The following is a 24000-nucleotide window of genomic DNA, read 5'->3' as shown; positions in this document are numbered from 1 at the left end:
CCGCTTCATTTAATCGGCGACCCCCCCTCTCCGTCCCCCTCTGCATATAAGGCGAGGACGGGGAGAAATCCCTTCGGGCTGCGTCAAAATTTACTCACACATACTACCCCGGCCCCACCCCCCCGCCTATTCCTCCTCATGCAGTCACAACATCATCCATATACAACCATTATCCACTCACCTCTGTCTTCCGTCCTCTCCCTTCCTTCCTCAACAGACATTCCCCTCTTCCCCAAAGCCCCCTTCACCCCATCCATCCACCTCATCCTAGGACGTCCCCTCATGTTCACTCCCTCCACATCTGCCTTCCATACCTCTTTTACTAGTCTTTCTTCACTCATTCTTTCCATGTGTCCAAACCATCCTAATATTCTTTCATCAACCCTATCTCCCAAATCCTTTTTCACCCCTGTTCTCCTCCTCACCTCCTCATTTCTCACTCTATCCAGCCTAGTAACCCCCACCATACTTCTCAGACACCTCATCTCAAACACATTCAAACTCCTTCTCTCTTCTTCTCTTATATTCCACGTTTCTGCCCCATACAGTGCTGTTGGCACAATCACTCCTTCATACAGTCTCCTCTTCGCATCCATTCCCAAATGTCTATTCCTCATTACACTCTTTAAACCACCAAGGCATTTACTCGCTTCTCTCAATCTACATTCTACCTCCACCTTCACTCCACCTTTTCCTGCATACATATATATACGATGGGCTTTTCCCCCCTTACAAGGGAGGTAGCCAAAGTCAAAGGCACAATTCCACTCCCATCCACTCCACTCCACTTCCATTCAGCACCCCTCCCTCCCCCTCTTATCTTAGCTCCTCGTGGATGATAGGGATCCCTGCATCTCATTCACTGCCCTAAGTCAGAAGCAATGCAGCAACACAAAACACATCCACAGCAACGCTGCTTCATTTAATCAGCAACCCACCTTCTTTGTCCCCCTCTCCATCCCCTTCCATGCATCACAGAATCATCTAAACACAGCCATTCTCCACTCAACCCTATCTTCTGTCTTCTCTCTTCCTTCCTCAACAGACATCCCCTCTTGCTCAATGCTTCTTTTATCCCATCCATCCATCTCATCCTTGATTGCCTCCCCATGTTTACTCCATCCACCTCTGCCTTTCACACTTCTTTAAACTAATCTTTCTTCACTCATTCTTTCCATGAGTCTAAACCATCCCAATACTCTTTCATCTCCTTTTCCACCTCTGCTATGGAGCTGGTGAGGAGATTGAGACACAAGTTGTAATAAACGATAACAGAAGAGAAAAATTATATCTTGACAAATGCTGAAGTAGTAGCTGACAGAACAAAATTGGTAGTTGGGTGATAGAAGAGGAAGCACAATAAATCACAACAAATGCAAAAGCTGACTGACCTGAATGGAGGTAGCCAACCAATTAATGATCATATAAATGAACCAGATACAAACAATCAGTTACAAAATACATACATACATATACCAAAGGCTCTTTTTCCCCCTAATAAGGGAGGTAGCCAAAAAAGAAAGGCATAAAAAAACACTCACACCCATTCCATCCCTAACATATTCCACTCCCCTCCCTCTTATCTTGGGACCTCCTGGATGACAGGTCATCCCTGCATCTTCCCCACTGCCCTGGGTCAGAAACAGTGCCGCAAGACACAGCACATCTAAAGCAAGGCCGCTTCATTAAATCGGTGGCCCCTTTTCTCTGTCCCCTCATGCAGAAAAGGAGAAGACGGAGAGAAATCCCTTTGGGCTGCATCAATTTATTTTTCACACATACTCCCTCACCCCCATCCCCTTCTAGATTTCTATTAAAAATGGTAGGTAGATAATGACTTATTAGCAATATTCCCTAGTGACAAAATGACTGGTAATGAGATAACTGGTAGCAAAGTGTCAGGGTGTGAAAAGTCCATTAGCAAGCTTTCTGGCCAACCTATATTTCTTCCATCTTTTCACATATGAAGAGGTGACAAACAGCAACTGCTCCCCTCCTATTATGTTTAGTTGGTGACACAGAAACAGTCCCACAATAATGCAACACAAACAACAGTCCAAAGTTTCCTTACAGAGAGATCTATGGGAAGGTCTGAGGACCATGGTCAATCACTGTGAGGCTGTGGGTTTCCCAGCAGTAAAACTCAAGGCAGCAATCATTACAATTACCCCCCCTACTACCATCCCATACCCAACCAAAAATCAATTTGATGTCCCTCCTATTTCAGCATCTCATGGATGAAGAGTCATCCCTGTTCCCAGTCACATTGCTTGGGTCAGAGGTAATGCAACACGACATAATGCTTCTACAGCAAAGACAAATAACTGGAGCTGGTTTACGGCCACCATTCATTATGCAATAGCCCATTTTCCCTCATCCACTTCATAATTTTAGAGATCAGCCACAAACATCCCTTCAAACTGCATAATTTCCTTGTCTATTTACAACTATTTCCCATTTCCCCTTACAAGGGAGGTAGCCAAGGTCAAAAGGCATAATTCCACTCCCACCTGTTTCATCCCCATTTACTCCCTCCCTCTCATCTTGGTTCCTCCTGGATGACAGGTCATCCCTGCATCTCACCCATCACATTGAAGGGTGACCAAGTCAACTCATAAACCCATTTCACACCTATACTAGGATGCCAATTATATGTTTGCATGCAGTTAATACTTTAGAGACTGTTTAGGGAAAGAGCCCCATATCACCACTTTCAAGGGCTGTTTTGGGACAAGAGCCCCATATCATTCACTATGTTAAAGTAAGATCTCTACTTCTAATGGAATAATACGAAGCTTCTTCTCCCCCCCCCCACATAACTCATTTCTACTGGCTCCCAGAATCTATCCTTTACCATTTCTCAGGCTCCACGTCCTCCTTTTCTGATCTCCTTGTAAAATTTGGAGGGAGGGGTGTGTGTGTGAAGGATTCAACAACTGTGTTCCTCTATGTATCAAAGAAAGAGACTAAATGGAAAAAGTTAAACTAGGAATTCCCTATGTTTTTTCTCATGTCAAAAGTCAACACATAAGAAGGTCTGAGAGAGTTTCAAACACTGTAATAATTGGGTAACAGAACAGAAAAAATCAAAACAAGTCCTTGACCAGACAAAAAATTAGTAGTGATAGTTTCATGTATTGATATGTACCTTAGGAGCCCGATTGTTAATGAGGGTGTAGGAGCCCCATTGTTAATGACGGTGTACTGTATATGAGGTAAATTTTAAGGGAAGTCACAGATCTGTGAGCGAGAACCAGGTCAACAGATTGATTGCACTAGAAGATGAACTACATTTTCTGCTAAAGAAAGATAAATTCTATTTAGGAAATAAGAGAACTATACAGTAACAACTAATGCTTATATTTACCTGCCCTGGCCTATCAGTCATGGCTGCTTTACTACGTTCTCTATCTGGCTGCCCTCTCTTCTTGTCGATGATTGCACGTACTTGTTGGATGAAAGGAGGTGGGGAAGCTTGACACAACCCCCGATCACTAAAATCACATTTGAACATAACACCATCCACACAAGTGCCATGTTCACTATAGTTCAATAACTCAAAATGACCTGTATTCTGAAAACAATTCAATCATATATTAAAATAAAATCCACCTTAATGTACAAAGTAATCTTCATTCTATATATGACATTTCATAAGGGCAAAATCTATCAACAAATAAACTTAAGGTCGTACCTCATCATAAAATAATGAGGCATGTTCCGGTGATACATAGTTACAGTGCCCATACTTGCTTAGATCTGCATGATTGTGACTCCCTGCAAAGTACATGTATACATGTATAAATATATATACATATATCCATAAAAATAATATCATTATCACTAACACAATAGGGATACTCACTGGCTTAGCAGGCTAGAACTTAAGGCAGAGGACAAAGCCCTATTTGGCAGTGAGTTTGTAGTAAGGGCATACATATACATACACACATATACCAAGGGCTTTGTCCCCTTTACAAGGAAGGTAGCCAAAGTCAAAAGGCATAATTCCACTCCCACCCATTCCACCCCTCCCTTGCTCCCTCTCATCTTGGCTTCTCCTGGATGACAGGTCATCCCTGCATCCCACCCATCGCCCTGGGTCAGAAGCAATGCAGCAAGACACAGCACACCCACAGTAAGGCCACTTCATTTAATCAGCAACCCCCCACCCTCTGTCCCCTCATATAGTAACAATGAAGACTGGGAGAAATCCCTTAGGGCTGCGCCAAAACATCATTCACACATAACCATTCCCTAACCTCCTATTCACAGAAATGGTACAGGACAGTAACAAGAGTGGGGGGGACAGCATAACGGGGGGACATTCCCAGTATAATAAAGTATCATCATTTCTCTATGAATAGAGATTTCCTCTACCACAGACAAAATGTGTGGCTCTGGTATGTAGGGGTGCCCCAAATAGACCCTAAAGTATCAGCTGCATGCTACTTAGCAGCTCTTAACCCCACAATAACATGCACCCAATACTATTATTACAATAATAATAATAATAATAACAATAACTACTAAAACTTACCTTTACCAATGGTCAATATTCTGTACGCCATTGGAACAGGTTCATTACATGGTGGCTTTTTACTTGGATCAGGCCGGCACATTGGTACTCTAATATCTGGCACTAATGGACAGAGAATTGCACGGGCAGCTAAAGGAGAGGTTTTTAAAGGAGGAGGGCTCTCAGACTCAGGTGGACATAAGAGCTCTTGTAATCTCTGAAGCGCCAACACTTCTATAAGAGACTGTTCAAGGTTTGATAAACAAACATCTGAAAAGGAATAATATAAACAATAAGTCAATTACTCAATCTGTTGCTCCTACACTCTCTTGCAGTAGACTTGTGACCCCCTTGAACCATCCATTCAGTCCATAACTTAGTGATCCTACAATATCATCTGATGCTTTCTATTACAAGATCATCTACATAACCATAAAATAGTTCATTTGCAGACTTTTAATTAAATCACCTAGTGTTAGAATAATTTCCATAAACTCTTTTGATACACAATTACACTAAATACTATCTAATATTCAACACTTTCTCTTGTGGTATGACAACAAATTAAGATGCTCTGATTAATACTGTCTATTTTTCCCCTTCACATCTGAGGCACTGCTTCAACACTGAAGAAGTCCTCAGGCATCATTGCTTCTCTCAGTCCTGAACCATAAACATAATTGGAACCAATGCCAGATACCCAGAAATGATGGTTCTGGGAGATGGATGTCAAAGAGAAACATCTCTGTTGCCCATCTCTGAAATCCATCAACACTCTCAAAAGTTTGGCACTCAAGTCTCTGAACTGACCCCATGGTTTTTCACTTACATCTTTGACTATTTCCTTCACCATTTCACATTAGAACTGACACCTTGTGACAAAAAATACATTCCACACCAGTATATAACACAGACAACAGTCCCACATTTCGTCCCAGAGAGATCTATGTGAGGGCCTGACAACCAGTGCCAACTGCCATGGGCCTGTAGATTTTCTGTCAGTGAACTGTGAAGTAATGATTATTATTGACATAACGGTAACTGTTATTTCACTTTCTGGAAAAATGCAATCATGTCTACATCACTGACTAATAAGAAAAGGTGGAGGGGAAAAGTGGAGGGGAAAGGGGAGGGGGAGGAGGAGATGGAGGAGGAAAGCAGTTGCTGGTTGTCAGCTCTACATGTGTGTGTATATATACGAGGTTCATTCAAAAAGTATCCGACCTTGGTCCATAAAAGGAAAAATAATTTACCAATCAGGAATCCGTTTTTGTGGCAGTTGATGGCACCCTTACTGCGCATGCGTGGAAATTTTAAAAGCTGTAGTGCGTGCCAGTTCCCACCTGTTAAGGCTAGAGTGCAGTCATCCAGTACATACTCGTCGGATTATTGTCCTTATGCAACATGTCGGAGCGCATCGAGCAGCGCTATTGCATTAAGTTCTGCCACAAGCTTGGTGATACGCAAGTGCAAACTATCCAGAAGATTCAGCAAGCCTTTGGCAATGAAGCCATGGGAATAACACAGATAAAGGAGTGGTATAACCGCTTCAAGCAAGGACAAACCTCAGTTGAGAGCAAGCCACGGTCTGGCAGGCCATCCACCAGCAGAAATGAAGAATTCATTGTGAATGTTCGTCGAATAGTGGAGGACAACCGTCGTATAACCATCAACGAGATTGTCGGAGAAGTAGGAATAAGCACAGGATCAGTTCATACAATTTTAACCAAAGATTTGGCCATGCAATGAGTGTCTGCAAAATTTGTTCCAAAGTTGCTGGTGGAACAGCAGAAACAACTCCGCCTGGAAATTGCACAAGACCTGCTTGACTGTGCTAACAGTGATTCTGACTTCATGAAAACCATCATCACTGGTGATGAGACATGGGTGTATGGATACGACCCGGAAACAAAATTTCAGTCATCGCAATAGAAGCATCAGACATCACCAAGACCAAAAAAAGCACGACAGGTTCGGAGCAACGTCAAGGTAATGTTGACATGTTTTTTTTTACTCCAGTGGTATTGTGCATCATGAATATGCACCAGCAGGACAAACAATTAATAAGGAGTATTATCTGGAAGTTATGCGACACCTTCGCGATGCTGTGCGACGAAAACGACCGCAAATGTGGGCTGCGCGCAACTGGCAACTTCACCATGACAATGCACCTGCTCATTCTGCCCACCTAATCCAAGCTTACCTGGCCAAAAACAATACTCCACTTGTTCGGCACCCTCCCTACTCTCCAGACGTGGCACCTTGTGACTTCTGGCTCTTCCCTAAACTGAAAACAACCCTTAAAGGGAAGCGCTTTGAGTCGAGAGAGGAAATTATGAGAAAAACGACGGCAGAGCTCTACAACATTCCAATTTCGGCATTCCAGAGATGTTACCAGCAGTGGCAGCACCACCGGGAGAAGTGTGTGCACTCCCAAGGGGAGTACTTTGAAGGTGATTGAATAAAAGTTTTGAAATGTACACAAATCTTTTCTTTATGGACCAAGGTCGGATACTTTTTGAATGGACCTCGTGTGTATATATATATGTGTCAGGATTAGAAATGGAGAGAGTGAGTGGTTTGAAGTAAAGGTGGGACTTTGTCAAGGATGCGTTATGTCGCCCTGGCTGTTCAACTTATACATGGATGGGGTGGTGCGAGAGGTGAATGCTAGGGTAGTGGGTCAGGGATTGGAGATGGTTAAAGAAAATGGAGAAAAGTGGGAGGTGAGCCAGCTGTTGTTTGCGGACGACACTGCGCTTGTGGCAGGGTCAGAGGAGGGATTGAGGAAGCTGGTGGCAGAGTTTGGGAGAGTATGTGATAGAAGAAAGCTAAAGATAAATGTGGGTAAAAGTAAGGTGATGAGATGTACAAGGGGTGAAAGTGGCAGTAGACTGGAAGTGAACATTAAGGGAGAGCGACTGGAGGAAGTGGATAGTTTTAGATACTTGGGTGCAAGTGTAGCAGGAAAAGGTGGAGTGAAGGTGGAGGTAGAATGTAGATTGAGAGAAGTGAGTAAATGCCTTGGTGGTTTAAAGAGTGTAATGAGGAATAGACATTTGGGAATGGATGCGAAGAGGAGACTGTATGAAGGAGTGATTGTGCCAACAGCACTGTATGGGGCAGAAACATGGAACATAAGAGAAGAAGAGAGAAGGAGTTTGAATGTGTTTGAGATGAGGTGTCTGAGAAGTATGGTGGGGGTTACTAGGCTGGATAGGGTGAGAAATGAGGAGGTGAGGAGGAGAACAGGGGTGAAAAAGGATTTGGGAGATAGGGTTGATGAAAGAATATTAGGATGGTTTGGACACATGGAAAGAATGAGTGAAGAAAGACTAGTAAAAGAGGTATGGAAGGCAGATGTGGAGGGAGTGAACATGAGGGGACGTCCTAGGATGAGGTGGATGGATGGGGTGAAGGGGGCTTTGGGGAAGAGGGGAATGTCTGTTCAGGAAGGGAGAGGACGGAAGACAGAGGTGAGTGGAGAATGGTTGTATATGGATGATGTTGTGACTGCATGAGGAGGAATGGGCAGGGGGGTGGGGGATGGGGTAGTATGTGTGAGTAAATTTTGACGCAGCCCGAAGGGATTTCTCCCCTTCCTCGCCTTATATGCAAAGGGGGACGGAGAGGGGGGGTCGCCGATTAAATGAAGCGGCCTTACTGTGGATGTACTGTGTCTTGCGACACTGCTTCTGACCCAGGGCGGTGGGCAGGGTGCAGGGATGACCCGTCATCCAGGAGGTGCTCAGATGAGAGGGAGGGTGGGAGGGGTGTGGAGTGTATTTAGGGATGAAATGGGTGGGAGTGTTTTTATGCCTTTCCCTTTTTGGCTACCTCCCTTGGAAGGGGGAAAAAGCCTTGGTATATGTATGTATGTGTATATATATATATATATATATATATATATATATATATATATATATATATGTATATATATATATATATATATATATATATATATATATATATACTGAAGTAGAAAGTAATCTTGGGATTAGTCACACTGAGTGCCAGCCACTCTAGGTTACACCTCCTGAGGTTGATGAGTGATGATGGGGTTGGAAGATAAGCAGAACAATGGCTCATTCCTGGCCATCTAATATGCTATTGAAAACAATGTGTAAAAGCTCTAAATATTTCCTTGATCTGGCAACATGGTAAAATGGTCTACAAAAAATCACTGTGTATCTGGCAATGCAGGCATCCACCCATTATGCTCCCATGCATTTATCACTGCTTTAGTCCTCTCTGAGCTGTCACAACAAGTGGACTCATGCTATACTGTCTTGTGGTGCATCCTCTAATTTTGGAAAATTTCTTGCTGACATAGCAGTTTTGTCAATCAAATCTTCGATTCATTCTTCACATTAGAATGAAAATTACTATTTCAACCTTGTAAAGGAGAGGACAAAAATAACTACATACATATATCAAGGATTTTTTTTCCCCTTACAAGAGTGGAAGTCATATTCAAAAGGCATAATTCCACTCCCATCCATTGCATCACCACATTCCACCTCCATTTACTACCCTTCCCTCCTGGACAACAGGTCATCCCTGCATCTTACCCATCACCCGGGGTCAGAAACTCAGTTGACTCATGCAGGAGACCAAAGGCCCCATCAGGTAGTCCTGGACACAGCCCAAACTTTATCAAACCAGTTTGACAACAAGCATTGCAAAACCTATACAATAAGCATCTGTGTTGGCAAATTAAATTCCTCAAGATATTGCCAAAAGTTCCTGAAAAATTTAGACATACCTTGTTTTCCTGCTATTGAATTTTTTAATGATGTTGAAAGGGTAGTCAACATTTCTGACAACATTTCTGAGGTTGAAGGTTTCTTGGGTCTCTGAGGTTTTAAGTTACTGCTGGGTATGTGCCTGAAGTGTGAAATAAATACAATAAATACAATCTATCATATATTACAGAAATTATAATTCCAATCCATTTAATTCTATTGCCTTAAAATATAAATCATAATGAATTTAGCAATTATTCTCACCATTAAAAACGAAAGCCATAGCATAAAAAAAAATTAAATAATAATAATAATTAATAAATAAACAAATAAAATAAAAATTAAGTAATAAAATAATAATAACAATAAAATATAAGTTTACTTACTTTCCTTTTTGTCCTTTAAGTATTCCTTTTTTGGCAGGTATATAAGTAGGTGGTTGAAAATTATTGTGTAATGTTCCCTGTCTTCTCAGGTCATTTGTTTTGTTTATCTTATTATTTGCTTCATGTATTGACAAATCCCCATTCATGAACCCAGATCTTTCCGAAGAAGGCATTGAAGTACTACCTTCTATTTGGCCTCCATTGACTTCTCTACTTCTGTCTTCTCTTTTAAAGCTTTCATTATCACTTACCATATGCTTCATTATGCTTGTTTGAAGGTGCAATAACTGACTCAACCACTGCATTGACAAAGGAAAAAAAATATGTATATATAATTTCTTAGAAAACTATTTCTACAAATATAAACATGCTGGCCTTCGTCCCCACAAGTTTCCATTTTCTACTTCACATGGCTGATCTGATTATTCATATACACAACCTACACTCTATCCAGATCATTTGTTGTCCCTCCCATCTTAGCTCCTTATGGATGTAGGGTCATCAATGTCCCCTGCCCAATTCTTGGGTCAGAGGCAATACATGACCTTCACAGTAGGGCCAGCCAGCCAGTGCCCCCTTATCCACTTGAGAAATATATAAAACAGACAAGAAGATATCCTTTTGGGCAATGTCATTTCTCCATTCAATCTAAATCTATATCTTGCCCTCTCCCTTCCCTGCTCAACAGATATTCCTTAGATCCAATGCCATCCTTCCCCCTCCTCTACTTTATTCTTAGTTTTCCTTAAATTCCCTCCATCTACCTTTACTTTCCACACTTTTCCTGTTGGTCTTTCTTCTTTCATTCTTTCCACATAACTAAACCCCCAGCATTCTTTGATCAAATCTGCTGGCTCTCCACCCCTGGTTTCCTCTTCATCTCTACTTTTTTCACTATTCCCCACCATACTAGGATAGTGACCATACAGTGCCTGTCCCCAATCTAAATGAAATCCCTGAGGTGGAGGCATACATACAAGGTTGACTTAAAGTGGAACAGTGTGAAGTGGGATGGGAACATTGCCTGGATATTTCATATATACTAAACTTTAGTTCCACTAGAGATCATTCTTACAGAAAGTATCTTTCTTAGCCTTACCAAATCAATTTCATCTTTAGTTGGCTTTTTCCTTTCCTCTTCTGTTTTCATTTCTACTTTCACTGTTCTCAGGTCCCCATCTACTTCCATATCTTCACTATGGGGTTCTTCTTTCACTATAATGGCTGCCTCCCTCCCTAAAGGATCAGCTATACTTTGTCTGTAATCCTGGGCTGTGGCTAAAGGCTGGTTCAGGTCTCGGTTGACTAAGAGGTGTTGTGGTGGTGGCGGTGGTAATAAATCAGGAGGGTCTTCATATTGCACTTTCACTGATAAAGGAACCTGAAAAGAAAAAAAAAAAAAAAATAATAATAATAATAATAAGTAAGTAAATAAATAAATAAAGTGCTCTGAACTGAACCTGGTTATACGCAGATAACTCATATTGTGAATCAATATCATAAAGCTACAAACTAGTAAAACTCACCTTTATCCGGGATCTTAGTGCTCGTTTAACTTTGTATCTGAAAGGAGGGTTTTTCCTATGACATCTTTGTAGAAAGCTCATCTTCACTGCATCCTGATCAACAGGAGTACTGAATTTGTCCCAGAGTTTGACACGTTCTGTCAGACCATGTGAGGTTAACCGTGTTGAATCCTGTTAAAATGAGCCATTAGAATATTAGAGGGAATGATGTTAATCTATCTATATATCAAGAGATTTTCCTCCTTACAAGGGAGGTAGCCAAATCAAAAGCATGTACTTACTCCCACCCATTCCACTCCCATCTACTACCCCCTCCTCCCTCTCATCTTAGCTCCTCATAGATGACGGGTCATCCCTGTATCCTGCCCACTGCCCTGGTTCAGAAGCAATGTAGCAAGACAGTACATCCATAGCATGGCAGCTCCACTTAAGTGGCGACATCCCCTATCCATCCCCTCATACAGAATAAGAGAAGATGAGGGAGAAATCCTTTTGGGTCAAGTCAAAATATCATTCACACATAAGTACCCAATACCCTCCATCCCCTATCCCTCCCTTCCTTGCATAACAGTATCATCTATACACAACCACTCTATACTCATCCCTATTTCCTACCTTCTCTCTTCCTTGCTCAACAGAAATTCCTCTCTTTCACCCTATCCATCCATCTCATCTCAGTTGTCCCCTCAACTTCAGTCCCTCCACCTCTGCCTTCCACAGCTCATTTACTAATCTTTCTTCACTCATTCATCTCCTTTTCCACTCCTGCTCTCCTCCTCACCTCCTCTTTTCTCACTCTATCCAACCTAGTAACCCCTACCATACTTCTCAGACATTTCATCTCAAACATATTCAAATTTATCCTCTCTGCCTCTCTTAAATTTCATGTCTCTTCCCAATATATAGCCATTGGCACAATCATCCTTTCATACAATCTTATCTTTGCTTGAGTGTGTAGAGTTTTAGGAGAAATGTAAATAGTGGTATGGGGGATCTTAACCCCTTCCATACGGTGCCGCACACGTAGGCGCCATGAGGAGTAAGTGGATTCGCGACGCTGCCATATCGGCGTCTTGATTATATTTATTGTAGTCGCCCCTGTGTTTTTACATTCTCCCAAATGCGCCCTGAATCCCATTCTCTGTGGTTTTCAAAATTCGTGGGTGAAAGAGAGAACGATCGATATAAGCGGTGACTATATTTTATGATGCGAGTATTATTACGACACGTCATACGGCTGGCATTGGCTGCTGCCCGCGAGATTTAAGTCCCGTACTGAAGTGGTTAATGTAATTATTGCTATGAATCACTCATCCTCTCATCACTTTTTAATGATGTATCAACATCATAAAAAATATTTATACAACACTAAAAAGTGATAAGAGAATGAATGCTTAATAGCAATACCTATTACATTGATATCCCCCATACGACGGTCTTTGCATTCCTCCAAAAATCTACACACTAATTTAAGGACCACAATGGATTTATTAAATTAACAAAAATGGTGAGCCGTTTGATACTTCGCGAGGCAGAGCGGAGGAGTACAAGAGGTCAGGTCAATCATGGCGGAACGTGGAGAGCTTCGGCGGGTATTTAGGATGTGAATTGTTTGAAGGTGTATGTACTCTGAAGAAGTCCTGGTAAGGACGAAATGTCAGAATAAATCCCTAAGGGTTCCCTGTGTTTATCTCACCACCCATCCACTCATCTGTTTTACATACTTCAACATTAATTTAAATAAATCCATAACATTTCCCTCTCTTCACTTTTCTCACTACCTTACTTGCTTGCAGGACTGTACGCACCCTCAAAAGCCCATATCTTTTATTCCAATTTCACCTTAAGCCACATTATTCCTGAAGTCACTAAAATAATGTTCTCTATATTGACAAGATTGAACACCAAATATAATTTAGCATGTTGTGATGAAAAAAATATATTGTAGAATGTTACCATATAATGTTCTGGGTGATTTGGACACATCCATCGGCCAGTTGGAGGGGTTGTGAGCGGGGGATCAAGACAGTCCAAGTGGAAGAACAATGGGCAGTAGTCACATGGAATCAGGGGACCAACTCTACAACTCCTGGAAAATAAGAATACCATTAACTCTTACATACATACATACATATACCAAGGCTTTTTTCCCCCTTACCAGGGGGGTAGCCAAAAAGGACAAGGCACAAAAACATTCCCACCCATTTCATCCCCGAAAACACTCCACACCCCTCCACCCTCCCTCCCATCTTAGCACCTCCTAGATGACGGGTCATCCCTGCACCCTGTCCACTGCCCTGGGTCAGAAGCAGTGTCGCAGGACACAGCACATCCACAGCAAGGCCGCTTCATTAAATCGGCGACAGTAATTCTGAAATATCTTTATTCAGTCCAGCTTCCTCTTCATATTCCTTTCATAGAAAAACACTTCTGAATCCCCCTTCTTGTTGTACCAAACATGAAACAAATTATCCATGTCATGTAAGGGTCATACTGAAAGAATGAAAAAGAAAAGAAAAGAAAAGAAGAAGAAAAAAAAAATTGTCTATGCTGTATTAGTGTGGTACTGTTTCTATATCACCAGTTTATACTCATAGTAACAGGAGGAGGGTAGCAGTTGCTAGTTTTCAGTATTCCTTATGTGAAATAGTTGCCTAAGAAGTATGGTAGGTGTTACTAGGCTGGATGATGAGAAATGAGGAGGAGAGTGGGGGTGAAAAGGGAGTTGGGAGATAGGGTTGATGAGTGAGTATCAGGATGGTTTGGACACATGGAAAGAATAAGTGAAGAAAGATTAGTAAAAGAGGCGTGGAAGGCAGAGATGGAGGGAGTGAACATGAGGGGGTGACCAAAGATGAGATGGGATGGGCTAAAAGAGGCAATGGGAAAGAGGGAAATATCTGTTGAGGAAGGGAAAAGACAGATGATAGGAGTGAGTGGAGAATGGTTGTGTATAGATGATGTGATGCATGGAAGGGGGTGGGTAGGGGATGGTGGGATGAGGATGTATGTGTGAATGATATTTTGATGCAGCTCGAAGGTATTTTTCCCCGTCTTCTCTTTTTCTATGTGAGGGGATGGAGAGGGGGTTACTGATTAAATGAAGTGGCCTTGCTGTGATGTCCTGTGTTTTGCTGCATTGCTTCTGACCCAGGGCAGTGGGCAAGATGCTGGGATGACCCGTCATCCAGGAGGAGCCATGAAGTGAGGGAGGTAGGGGTGGTGAATGGGAGTGGAGTATGTGGGGATGAAATGGGTGGGAGCGGATTTATGCCTTTGACTTTGGCTACCTCCCTTGTAAGGGGAAAAAAGTCCTTGGTATATGTATGTAAAAAAGGTAGATGACATATAGCTACAGTTGATAAAGAGATATCTTGGGCCCTGTCCAGAGACAAATTGTCAGCCCCTTTGGATTGTCAGATAGAGGTAAGTGTTGTTGACAGTCTCTGATGATGGGCAGCAGGGAGACGATTTTCTCTGATGTCTATCTTGCAACCTTACAAGACCACCACTGTCAACTCTCAAGAAGACATTGAACACCTCATGCTACACTGTTCCAAACTAACAATCCCTAAACAACAACTGAATATTTCTTCCCTGAGTGACCTATGGGCCTGGCCTATAACCAGTGTCAATAACAGGGGAGCTGTGGAACTCCTGCAAGAGATCTAGAGCAATGAATTGACTGAGTGATTCATCACATTGATCCACATTCTAGTTACACATAAATAGTACTAGTCTTGTTTGAAAAATACTCACTTATTGCACTGAAAGCACAGTTTAGCTGGTAATGGAACAAGACCATTATCTAACTCGTAGGGCTTCTTCTTGGATACTCCCCGTTTTGAACCATTACTCTTGGCAGTACCTGTTGATGAAAAGTTGATAAGATTACAATTCCTGCATTGCAAGGCAAATTAATGAATTTTATATAAATAATAACAAGAACAATTCATGAGAATTCCAAATCAGTTCTAAATCAAAACCAATCTATATACCGAAACCCTCTTCCCCCTAATAAGAAAGGTAGCCAGCCAAGGCATGCATCTACTCCCGCCCAATGTTCCCCTCTAATCCTAGCTCCTCTTGGATGAAGGGTCACTCCTATCTCCTGCCCACTGCCTGGGTCAGAGGCAATGAATGCAGCAGTGCAGTGTACATCCACAGTAGGACTACTTCATTTACTCCGACCCTCCCTCTTTGTCTCCCCATGCAGAAAATAAAACTCAAAGACATAAATCCTGTAGAGAAAACATTCCTATGACACACCTGAATAATATTACCCTGCCTATGCTCAGGTCATCTCTTAGCACTAAAACAATTTGAACATAGAATCTATTCTATCTGTATACTGAAGGCTTCTTTATCCTAATATAGGGAATAGCCACCCAAGGCACACACCCACTCCCATCCATCACCCTTGTTTCCCTCTTATCTTAGTTCCTGACAGATGAAGGGTCATCACTGTCTCCAGCCCATTGCCAGGGTTAGAAGCAATGTAGAAAGACACAGTACATCCACAGCAGTACCGGTTCACGTACAAGGCAACCCTCCCTCATCCCCTTGTGCAGAAAATAAGAGATGGGAAAAATCCATTTAGGTTGCGTCAAAATATCATCCATGCATAACCACTCCCTTCCCTGCTCAACTGACATTCCCCTCTTGCTCAAGTCCCTTTCACTCCATCCATCCATCTCATTGCCCTCAAGTTCACTCTATTAACATCTGCTTTCCACACTTCTTTTGCTCATCTTTCTTTACTCATTTATTTTCATGAGCCCAAACCATCCCAATAAACTTTCATCAACCCTATCAGCTTCATAAAAATCATCATGCCACACATGCGACCTATTCATATACCAAGAGCTTTTCCCCTTTATATGGGAAGTAGCCAAGTCAAAGGCATGTACCTACTCCCATCTACCACCCTTTCCCCACTCTCATCTTAACTCCTCATGGATGATGGGTAATCCCTGTATCCCACCCACTGCCCTGGGTCTTCTTCACACATGCAATCACCACAGAAAATACTGAGCAAATCATTTTATCAAGAAGACTACAATTAATCTAAATGTAATTGTATATAGAGTAAATCCTATTGAAATACCCTAGATAGTTCTTTTTAACTCTTTCACACAAGTTACGTATTCCAGACTTTGTTCCAAATAATGCACCATGATTTAAAGTAAAGAGGCTAAACTGAGACAAAACCAGTACTTCAACAATATCCCCATCCAGAATGGAGGAGTGGAGGTGGAAATAAATAACAGTATGGGGAAATAAATAAATATCTGACATTGCACAAGCTAGAACCAAGCATGAATTAAAAATGAGATATGATTACTGGAAAACAAGTGACTGAAGTATGTGAGGAATTTCAGTTTTCCATTACAAGATGAAATAGCACAACTGGAGAGTAAGAGACAGGAACCCACAATTATAGTTCCCTTCCTGTACACTACAGCTAGATAAACAAACACACAAACCTTATTAGCAAGATAACGAAAGTTCTAGGCTCACCTGGAAAAGGCACAGGCAAAGTCATTTCATAAGGAAGATAAAACGTTTTTGGGTTGACTGTTGCTGCAGCTTTGACCAAAGTGAACAAAGGAGAATCTGACACTTCCATCTCTCGTCCACTTGTCCAGATACGTTTTTCGTTGTCATCACGTTTAATTACAAGCGATGAGGTGGAAGTCACAGAGGAGGAAGAGGAGGAGCAAGATGAAGAAGCAGAGGAGGAGGACCCTGATGAAGCTGAGTTTTGGGAGAATTTTTCTTCTTCTTTCTCTTTCTTTTTTACTCCTTTGGCACTTTTATTTGACTTCCCACTGGATACTGATGTTCGGTCATCTTCATTCTGTTAAAATAAACCATGAATTAATTATCCAACTATAACCAATCTTGCTACTGATTAAAAAAAAAAAAAAAAAACCTACTACGCTATGCAGAATGTTCATATTAACACAAATAAAAAAAATTATATATCAGTATAAAATAATAACATAAAGGATAGTAAGTCTATGTTACCAACTTCCCACATGAATTTAGTAATTTTCATTGACATGTGTACAATGTACTTACCCCTCCAACACGACACTGATGGCACGCCCATTCTCCCATTGGTATTTCATCTTCCTCCAAGGGTGGATCACTGTGGAGGGAACAGTGATTAACTTAAGAGTTATAAATATAAATAAATTAAGAAGGCTAAGAATAAATCTATCATCATACAGATTCATGGGGTATATTCTGCCAATGGTCTGTATCTCAGTGCTAAAGAAATTAACCTATTACAAATAAATATAAATAAATTAAGAAGGCTAAGAATAAATCTATCATCATACAGATTCATGGGGTATATTCTGCCAATGGTCTGTATCTCAGTGCTAAAGAAATTAACCTATAATTCAAATTATTCATCTCAGTAATGTATACTACAGATTCAGTGCCAGATACAAATCAGGAAAGATGACATTATTCAGTTGTAGGATAGATTGAGGACGATATAGTCTTGCTTGAAAATCAATCAAAGTGTTGCCCCAATTCTCTCTTGTGGAGACCCACAGTCCTTAGGAATTCAGAAGATCAGAAAGAGAGAGAGAAAGAGAAAAGAGAGAGAGAGAGAGAGAGAGAGAGATGGAAAGAGGGAGGAGAGAGATGGAAAGAGGGAGGAGAGAGAGGGAGAGAGGAGAGGGAGGGAGAGAGAGGGGGGTGAGAGAAAGAGAGGAGAGGGAGAGAGAAAAAGAGGAGAGAGTGAGGAGCAAGAGAGGGAGAGAGGGAGAGGAGAGAGATGGAAAGGAGAGAGAGAGAGGAGAGAGGGAGAGAGGAGTGAGGGAGAGAGGAGTGAGAGAGAGAGAGTGAGAGAGAGAGAGAGAGAGAGAGAGAGAGAGAGAGAGAGTGAGAGTGAAGAGGGAGAGAGAGGGAGAAGAAAGAGGGGGAGAAGAAAGAGGGGGAGAAGAGAAAAAGAGAAGAGAGGGGGAGAAAGGAGGGAGAAGAGAGTGAGAGAGAAGAGATAGAGACGTGAGACAAAAGGAGAGACACAAAAAGAGAGAGAAGAGAGAGGGAGGAGGAGGAGGAGGAGAGGGAGGAGGAGGAGGAGGAGAGGGAGGAGGAGGAGAGAGGGAGGAGGAGGAGAGAGGGAGGAGGAAGGGAGGAGGAGGAGAGGGAGGAGGAGGAGGAGGAGGAGAGGGAGGAGGAGGAGAGGGAGGAGGAGGAGAGGGAGGAGGAGGAGAGAGAAGGGGAGAAGACAGAGGGAAAGAGGGAGAGAAGAGAAAAAGAGAAGAGAGAGGGAGAGAAGAGAGAAGAGAGAGGGAGAAGAGAGAGACAGAAAAAGAGAGAGGAGAGAGGGAGGAGGAGGAGGAGAAGGAGGAGAGAGAGAGAGAGAGATTGATTGAGGTAGGTGAGGAACGAGATTGAAAGAGAGAGAGAAAGAGAGTGAGAGAAAGATTGACTGAGGTAGGTGAGGAACGAGATTGACAGAAAGAGAAAGAGAGAGAGAGACGAGAGATGAGAGAGTGGGGAGAGAGGGAGGGAGATGAGAGAGAGGAGAGTAAGAAAGAGTAAGAGAAGGAGGGAGAGGGAGAGAGAGAAGGAGAGTGTGAGGAGAGAGGAGGAGGACGGGGGAGGGAGAGGAGGAAGAGAGGGAGGGAGGAGGGAGGGGGAGGGAGGGGGGGGAGGAGGGAGGGAGAGGGGAGGAGAGAAGGAGAGGGGAGGAGAGAGGGAGAGGAGAGAGAGAGAGGAGAGAGAGGAGAGAGGAGAGAGATAGATAGAGAGAGAGGGAGGGGGGAGAGGAGAGGGGAGGGAGAGAAAAGAGAGAGAGGAGAGGAGAGGAGAGAGAGGGGGGAGGAGAGGGAGAGGGAGAGAGGAGAGAGAGGGGAAGAGAGAGGGGGAGAGAGAGGGAGAGGAGAGAGGAGAGAGGAGAGAGAGAGAGAGAGAGAGAGAGAGAGAGAGAGAGAGAGAGAGAGAGAGAGAAGAGGGAGAGAGAGAGGGAAAAGAGAGGAAAAGAAGAGAGAAGAGAGGGAGAGAGAGAGAAGTGAGAGGGAGAGAAGAGAAAAAGAGAAGAGAGAGGGAGAGAAGAGAAAGAGAGAAGGAAAAAGGAGGGAGAAGAGAGTGAGAGAGAAGTGAGAAGAGATAGAGACGTGAGAGGGAGGAGAAACAGAAAAAGAGAGAGAAGAGAGAGAGAGGAGGAGGAGGAGGAGGAGGAGGAAGAGAGAGGAGATAGATTGATTGAGGAAGGTGAGGAACAAGATTGAAAGAGAGAGAGAGAGAGAGAGAGAGAGAGAGAGAGAGAGATTGAGGTAGGTAAGGAACGAGATTGAAAGAGAAAGAGAAAGAGAGAGAGAGAGATTGAGGTAGGTGAGGAATGAGATTGAAAGAGAGAGAGAATGAGATTGATTGAGGTAGGTGAGGAACAAGATTGAAAGACAGAGAGAGAGAGAGTGGGGAAAGAGGGAGAGGAGAGTGAGAGAGACGAGAGAGAGAGAAAGTGGGGAGGGAGAGAGATGAGAGAGAGGAGAGTGAGAGAGAGAGTAAGAGTGTGAGGGAGAAAGAGGAAGGGGTAGAGAGAGAGAGAGGGAGGGGGGAGGGAGAGAGAAAGGGGAGGGAGGGAGGAAGATTTGGGAAGAGTGGTAAATAAAGAATCCTTTTAACTAAAATCCCAAAGAAATCGTGTACATCCCTCTATAAATTAAATTCTTGCATACTTATAGCCTTTGCTATGTTGATCCCATTTACAGATCATTCTGGGGCTTAGGATAGATTTTATTTTTCCAATTTAAATCATAATACCATACCACAGAATTAATCATTGTTCTACAGAGACCCTCTACAGATTTCATTCTGATTAATGACGAACAAATTAAGTCTGAGAAATAATAGTGACGAGTTAGAAATACCCTTTGAAGACGCATCCATACAGCAATGCAATTCTAGCTGTGCCTAGAACTCAAAAAGGAGGGGAAAGAGATAAACATTTTTCATATTTCTTGTTTATTAATGTATTATATTGTTAATAATATTAACTCCACTGGCAGATGAACTGCTCATACCCCAACTAGTGACTATTCAACACGAAGTCACGTGTGTCTGGGAGTAAAACCCACGAAGTGAAGAAGTCTCAACTGGCTGAGACACTTCTACGGTCCAGTGGCGTAGCTAGCGCGTTTGCCGCCCGTCCTCACAAGGAATTTAATAATTCAATATTACAAATGAACATTTTCACCCATGTATACCCGTCCAATCGGATTGATGTTAATACACTTGCAAACTGTCACGCTTTATTATGCTTAATAACGTAGAAAAAACTGACATTTATGAGAGACTGATTAACGTAATTTTATATCAATCATACAAGGACCAAAAATGCCGCCCCTCAAAAAGTGCCGCCCGGGGCGGACCGACCCTACCGCCCCCCCCTTAGCTACGCCACTGCTTCTACCTAGATTTTTCCCTTTGGCAGATTGAATGTTCTTGCAGCGACAACACCCTCTCCCCGCCACCCAAATAATACTCACTGGCAGGTCAGATGAAATGATGCTGGACACAGATCACAGCAGATGAGGTCACCCCCTTCACCGCAGGAATCACACGAGTCATGGTTGTGTCCCCTGCCTGGCCGACGGAAGTAAGGATGGGCACTGAGCCCTTCCTTACCATTGCTGTTGTTCTGTTGGCGACTCACATCTCGACTTCCAGGGGGAGCAGTAAGCGCCAGAATTTGCTGGAAATCAGAGAAATGGAAATGGTTAAAGTATGAAGATATTTATACAAATGCATACAAAAATTATGGACATTAACAAGCCATTTGACCATACAAAATTCAACATAAATCACAGGTTCAACTGAAAATAAAAGGGCATTGATGGTTGCATTTAAATCCCATAACACTTTATGAGGTGAAAACACATACACGCACGTAATTGAAGAAACAGTATGTGTATATAGGTGTGTGTGCGCGTGTGTGTGCATATATATATATATATATATATATATATATATATATATATATATATAAACTAAAACCACAGTTGAAGCAGAAAAAAAGCAAATTGGGGAAAATTAATAAATGCTAAAAAAAAAAAAAAAAAAAAAAAACGAGAAGAAATGGGAAATCTGTCCTAACAACTTCAATGATTACAAATATTTACCAAGGTTTCGTGAAAAAAAATAAAGGACTAGTTTTCATGAGAAATGTGAAACTTCTACATAAGCAGAGATGCATAAATAAGGTGGAAGAGAAGAAAAAAATTGCTTTGGAAACGTACAAATGAATTAGAACTAATGAAACATAATTTGCTGAGATGTAAATTTTGATATAGATATGTATAAAAACGATGGGGGAGTCTAAGCGGTCCTCCAGGTTTGTCCATGGTAAACTGAGTAAAAGACGTCAACAGATGATGAACGAGTTTATGAAATATCCATACAAGCTGAAATTACAAACAAATACTTCCAACAAATTTTCATTATTTTTTGTAAAGAAAACCGTATACAATACGATCTGATTGCATGAAATAAAGACACACACCCCTTGCTCAAGGGAAAGAGTAACAGTTTACAATGAAACTTTCAAGCCCTAAGCGGGCCTCGATTTCAAGCCTCCGTCGTAACGAGCCCTTGATGCTATCCTCTATACCAGCAAGCCACAATTTGTGTGTATGTGTGTGCGCGCGTGCATGTATGTATATATATACGAGTATGTTTATGCCTGCGTACCTAATAGCTATGTACAGAACAGGAACTATCATAAGATATGTCTGTGCCCCCAATCATCAAACTGCTTTAAATTCATTCATGTCCACTACCTAGACACTCTCTCTCACTGTATTTACCTAATTTTAGTATAAAGAAAAGAAGACACACTTCTGGGATGTCTCTTGTTCACCATTCTACCATGTCTAATTTCCCAACACGCGCGCCTATGTTTATTGATTGTGTAAGCTCTCTTTCTCTCTCTCTCTCTCTCTCTCTCTCTGTGTGTGTGTGTGTGTGTGAGTGCGTACGCGTTTACCTAACTGTAATATGGAGGACAAGAATTGTGCCTGCGGGATTTCGGTTCTGTCTCAACTGTTTTGAATTAATTAATTTTGTCCACCTAAACTGCCCTTTCCCCTCTCTCTCAAGTGTGCGTGTGTGCAATCAAACGCTACCACTTGTTTTATGTGCGTGTTGTAAATTGTAAATCCTGCCCAACGCAAAGCTTGATGGGAAGTATGCACGTTCAAGGTCGGCATGCAGCCACCAGTCGGCAAGCAAACCAGAATTTCAGCATATTTCTTTCCTGAATCCATTATGGTGTCTAGACTACGTCTGTTCATCCTTATTTGTTTATTTTTAATACATTTTGAGTTCGTGCTCTACCAACAAAAAATAATTGATGACTAACTTATTATTTTTATATTTACCAAACGAAAACGGGAGTTGTTATGAGTATAATGCGCACAAAACAACTCTTACGATTTCGTAAATTCACTGAAACTTGGGTACAAAGAAACATGAAAATAATGACATCCAATTCACAGTACCGGTAAATCAATGAACCCCTTAATGAAAGCTGTTATAATCCATTCCTACGGACTGGGTTTAGCAGGAAATATGAATATGATGATATTTATTACCAACAATAAAGCCACCAACAAGTCCCGCACTAAACTGAATGAATCATGATCAACAAAAAGAAAATAAGCAAACAGCGTCAGAGTAGAGTTGGGGTTTTAAATATTTTTTTAACCTCCTCGGCACTACGTCCTACCCTGTGCTAAATAAAATAATCTATCTTCAGTAACATTTTTTCACCTCTTCGGCACTACATCCTACCCTGTGCTAAATAAAATAATCTATCTTCAGCCTTAGATTTCGGTAAAAAATCCAAACATCTCTAAGTCAAATTTGTGTCCAATAACCCCAGGACCAGTGTACAGGACCGCACCCTTATGATGAGTAGCAAAATCATCTCTTTAAATTTATGAGGATTCGATTCGGTTTCGTATCACGAAAAATTCAACTCCCTTACGAAAGTACTTCTTGTGCGTCTGTCGTCCCTAGCATTAGCAGTCGCCAGCGCTGCCGTTGTAACACACCGGCTTTCCTAAGCGTAATACGAAGTCAGCTTTTTTGCCTGAAGAAATGTGTACCAGTTTCAGTTGATGAAATCTCAACTCTATAATATAGTTTTTTTTCTTTATAGTTTCGTAACTTTAAGGAACTGAGTTATCCTACAGTGAATTATTGTTGACAAATGTGCGTTTCCACATTAGGTCACGTGACTTTGTTAACTTGAATAAACTAATCCACAAGATTTTTGGATGCCGATGATGTCAGTAGTTAGAGCTCGCAATAAAACTTTCTAATGCCTCCACAATTATAACTTCTTTTCATTAATATTTAGAGGAAAAGGATCACATGAAGAATTGTCACCCCAGAACGCCCACATGAAGAATCGTCACCCCATGAGATCCCACCTGAAGAATTGTCACCCCAGTACGCCAAGCATCAACAGTGGAATAAAAAATAGGTTAGGCTTCATGCCATCAACTTATACAACCGAAGAATCAGAAACCCAGGATGGCCCACATGAAGCATTGTCACCCTCTCGAAGTCCCCTGTCGAAGTATGGGGTGACGATTCTTCATGTGATCCTTTGGGTCACATGAAGAATTATCACCCCAGAACGCCCACACCAAGAATCGTACCCCATGAGATCCCACCTGAAGAACTGTCACTGTGCGCCGAATATAAACTGTGGAATAAAATTAGGTTAGGTTAGGTTTAATGAAGGTTATGCTTATTGTCAATCATTTATACAACCGAAGAATCGTAAACCC

The 24000-nt window shown here is 41.9% G+C and overlaps 1 protein-coding gene across 2 annotated transcripts in view; it reads right to left on the bottom strand.

Annotated features, from left to right (window-relative positions):
• LOC143018937 (PHD finger protein 12) overlaps positions 1-24000 on the bottom strand; it is a 59404-nt gene that overhangs the window by 8136 nt on the left and 27268 nt on the right. For both annotated transcript variants that reach the window (XM_076174534.1, XM_076174535.1), the window contains exons 2-13: positions 20692-20897; positions 17261-17330; positions 16697-17036; positions 14936-15044; positions 13133-13265; positions 11177-11347; positions 10750-11031; positions 9651-9949; positions 9285-9406; positions 4541-4789; positions 3695-3777; positions 3368-3574 (exon numbers count right to left, since the gene is read on the bottom strand). In XM_076174534.1, coding sequence (XP_076030649.1) covers positions 3368-3574; positions 3695-3777; positions 4541-4789; positions 9285-9406; positions 9651-9949; positions 10750-11031; positions 11177-11347; positions 13133-13265; positions 14936-15044; positions 16697-17036; positions 17261-17330; positions 20692-20897 — 2271 coding nt within the window. The remainder of the gene's footprint in view (positions 1-3367; positions 3575-3694; positions 3778-4540; positions 4790-9284; positions 9407-9650; positions 9950-10749; positions 11032-11176; positions 11348-13132; positions 13266-14935; positions 15045-16696; positions 17037-17260; positions 17331-20691; positions 20898-24000) is intronic.

This window comes from Oratosquilla oratoria, chromosome 36 (assembly GCF_046742065.1).
Source record: "Oratosquilla oratoria isolate Oo_2021 chromosome 36, ASM4674206v1, whole genome shotgun sequence".
NCBI classification, from domain to species: Eukaryota; Metazoa; Arthropoda; class Malacostraca; order Stomatopoda; family Squillidae; genus Oratosquilla; species Oratosquilla oratoria.
Note: the sequence above shows the minus strand (reverse complement) of the source record. Positions and strands in the feature narration are given on the sequence as shown.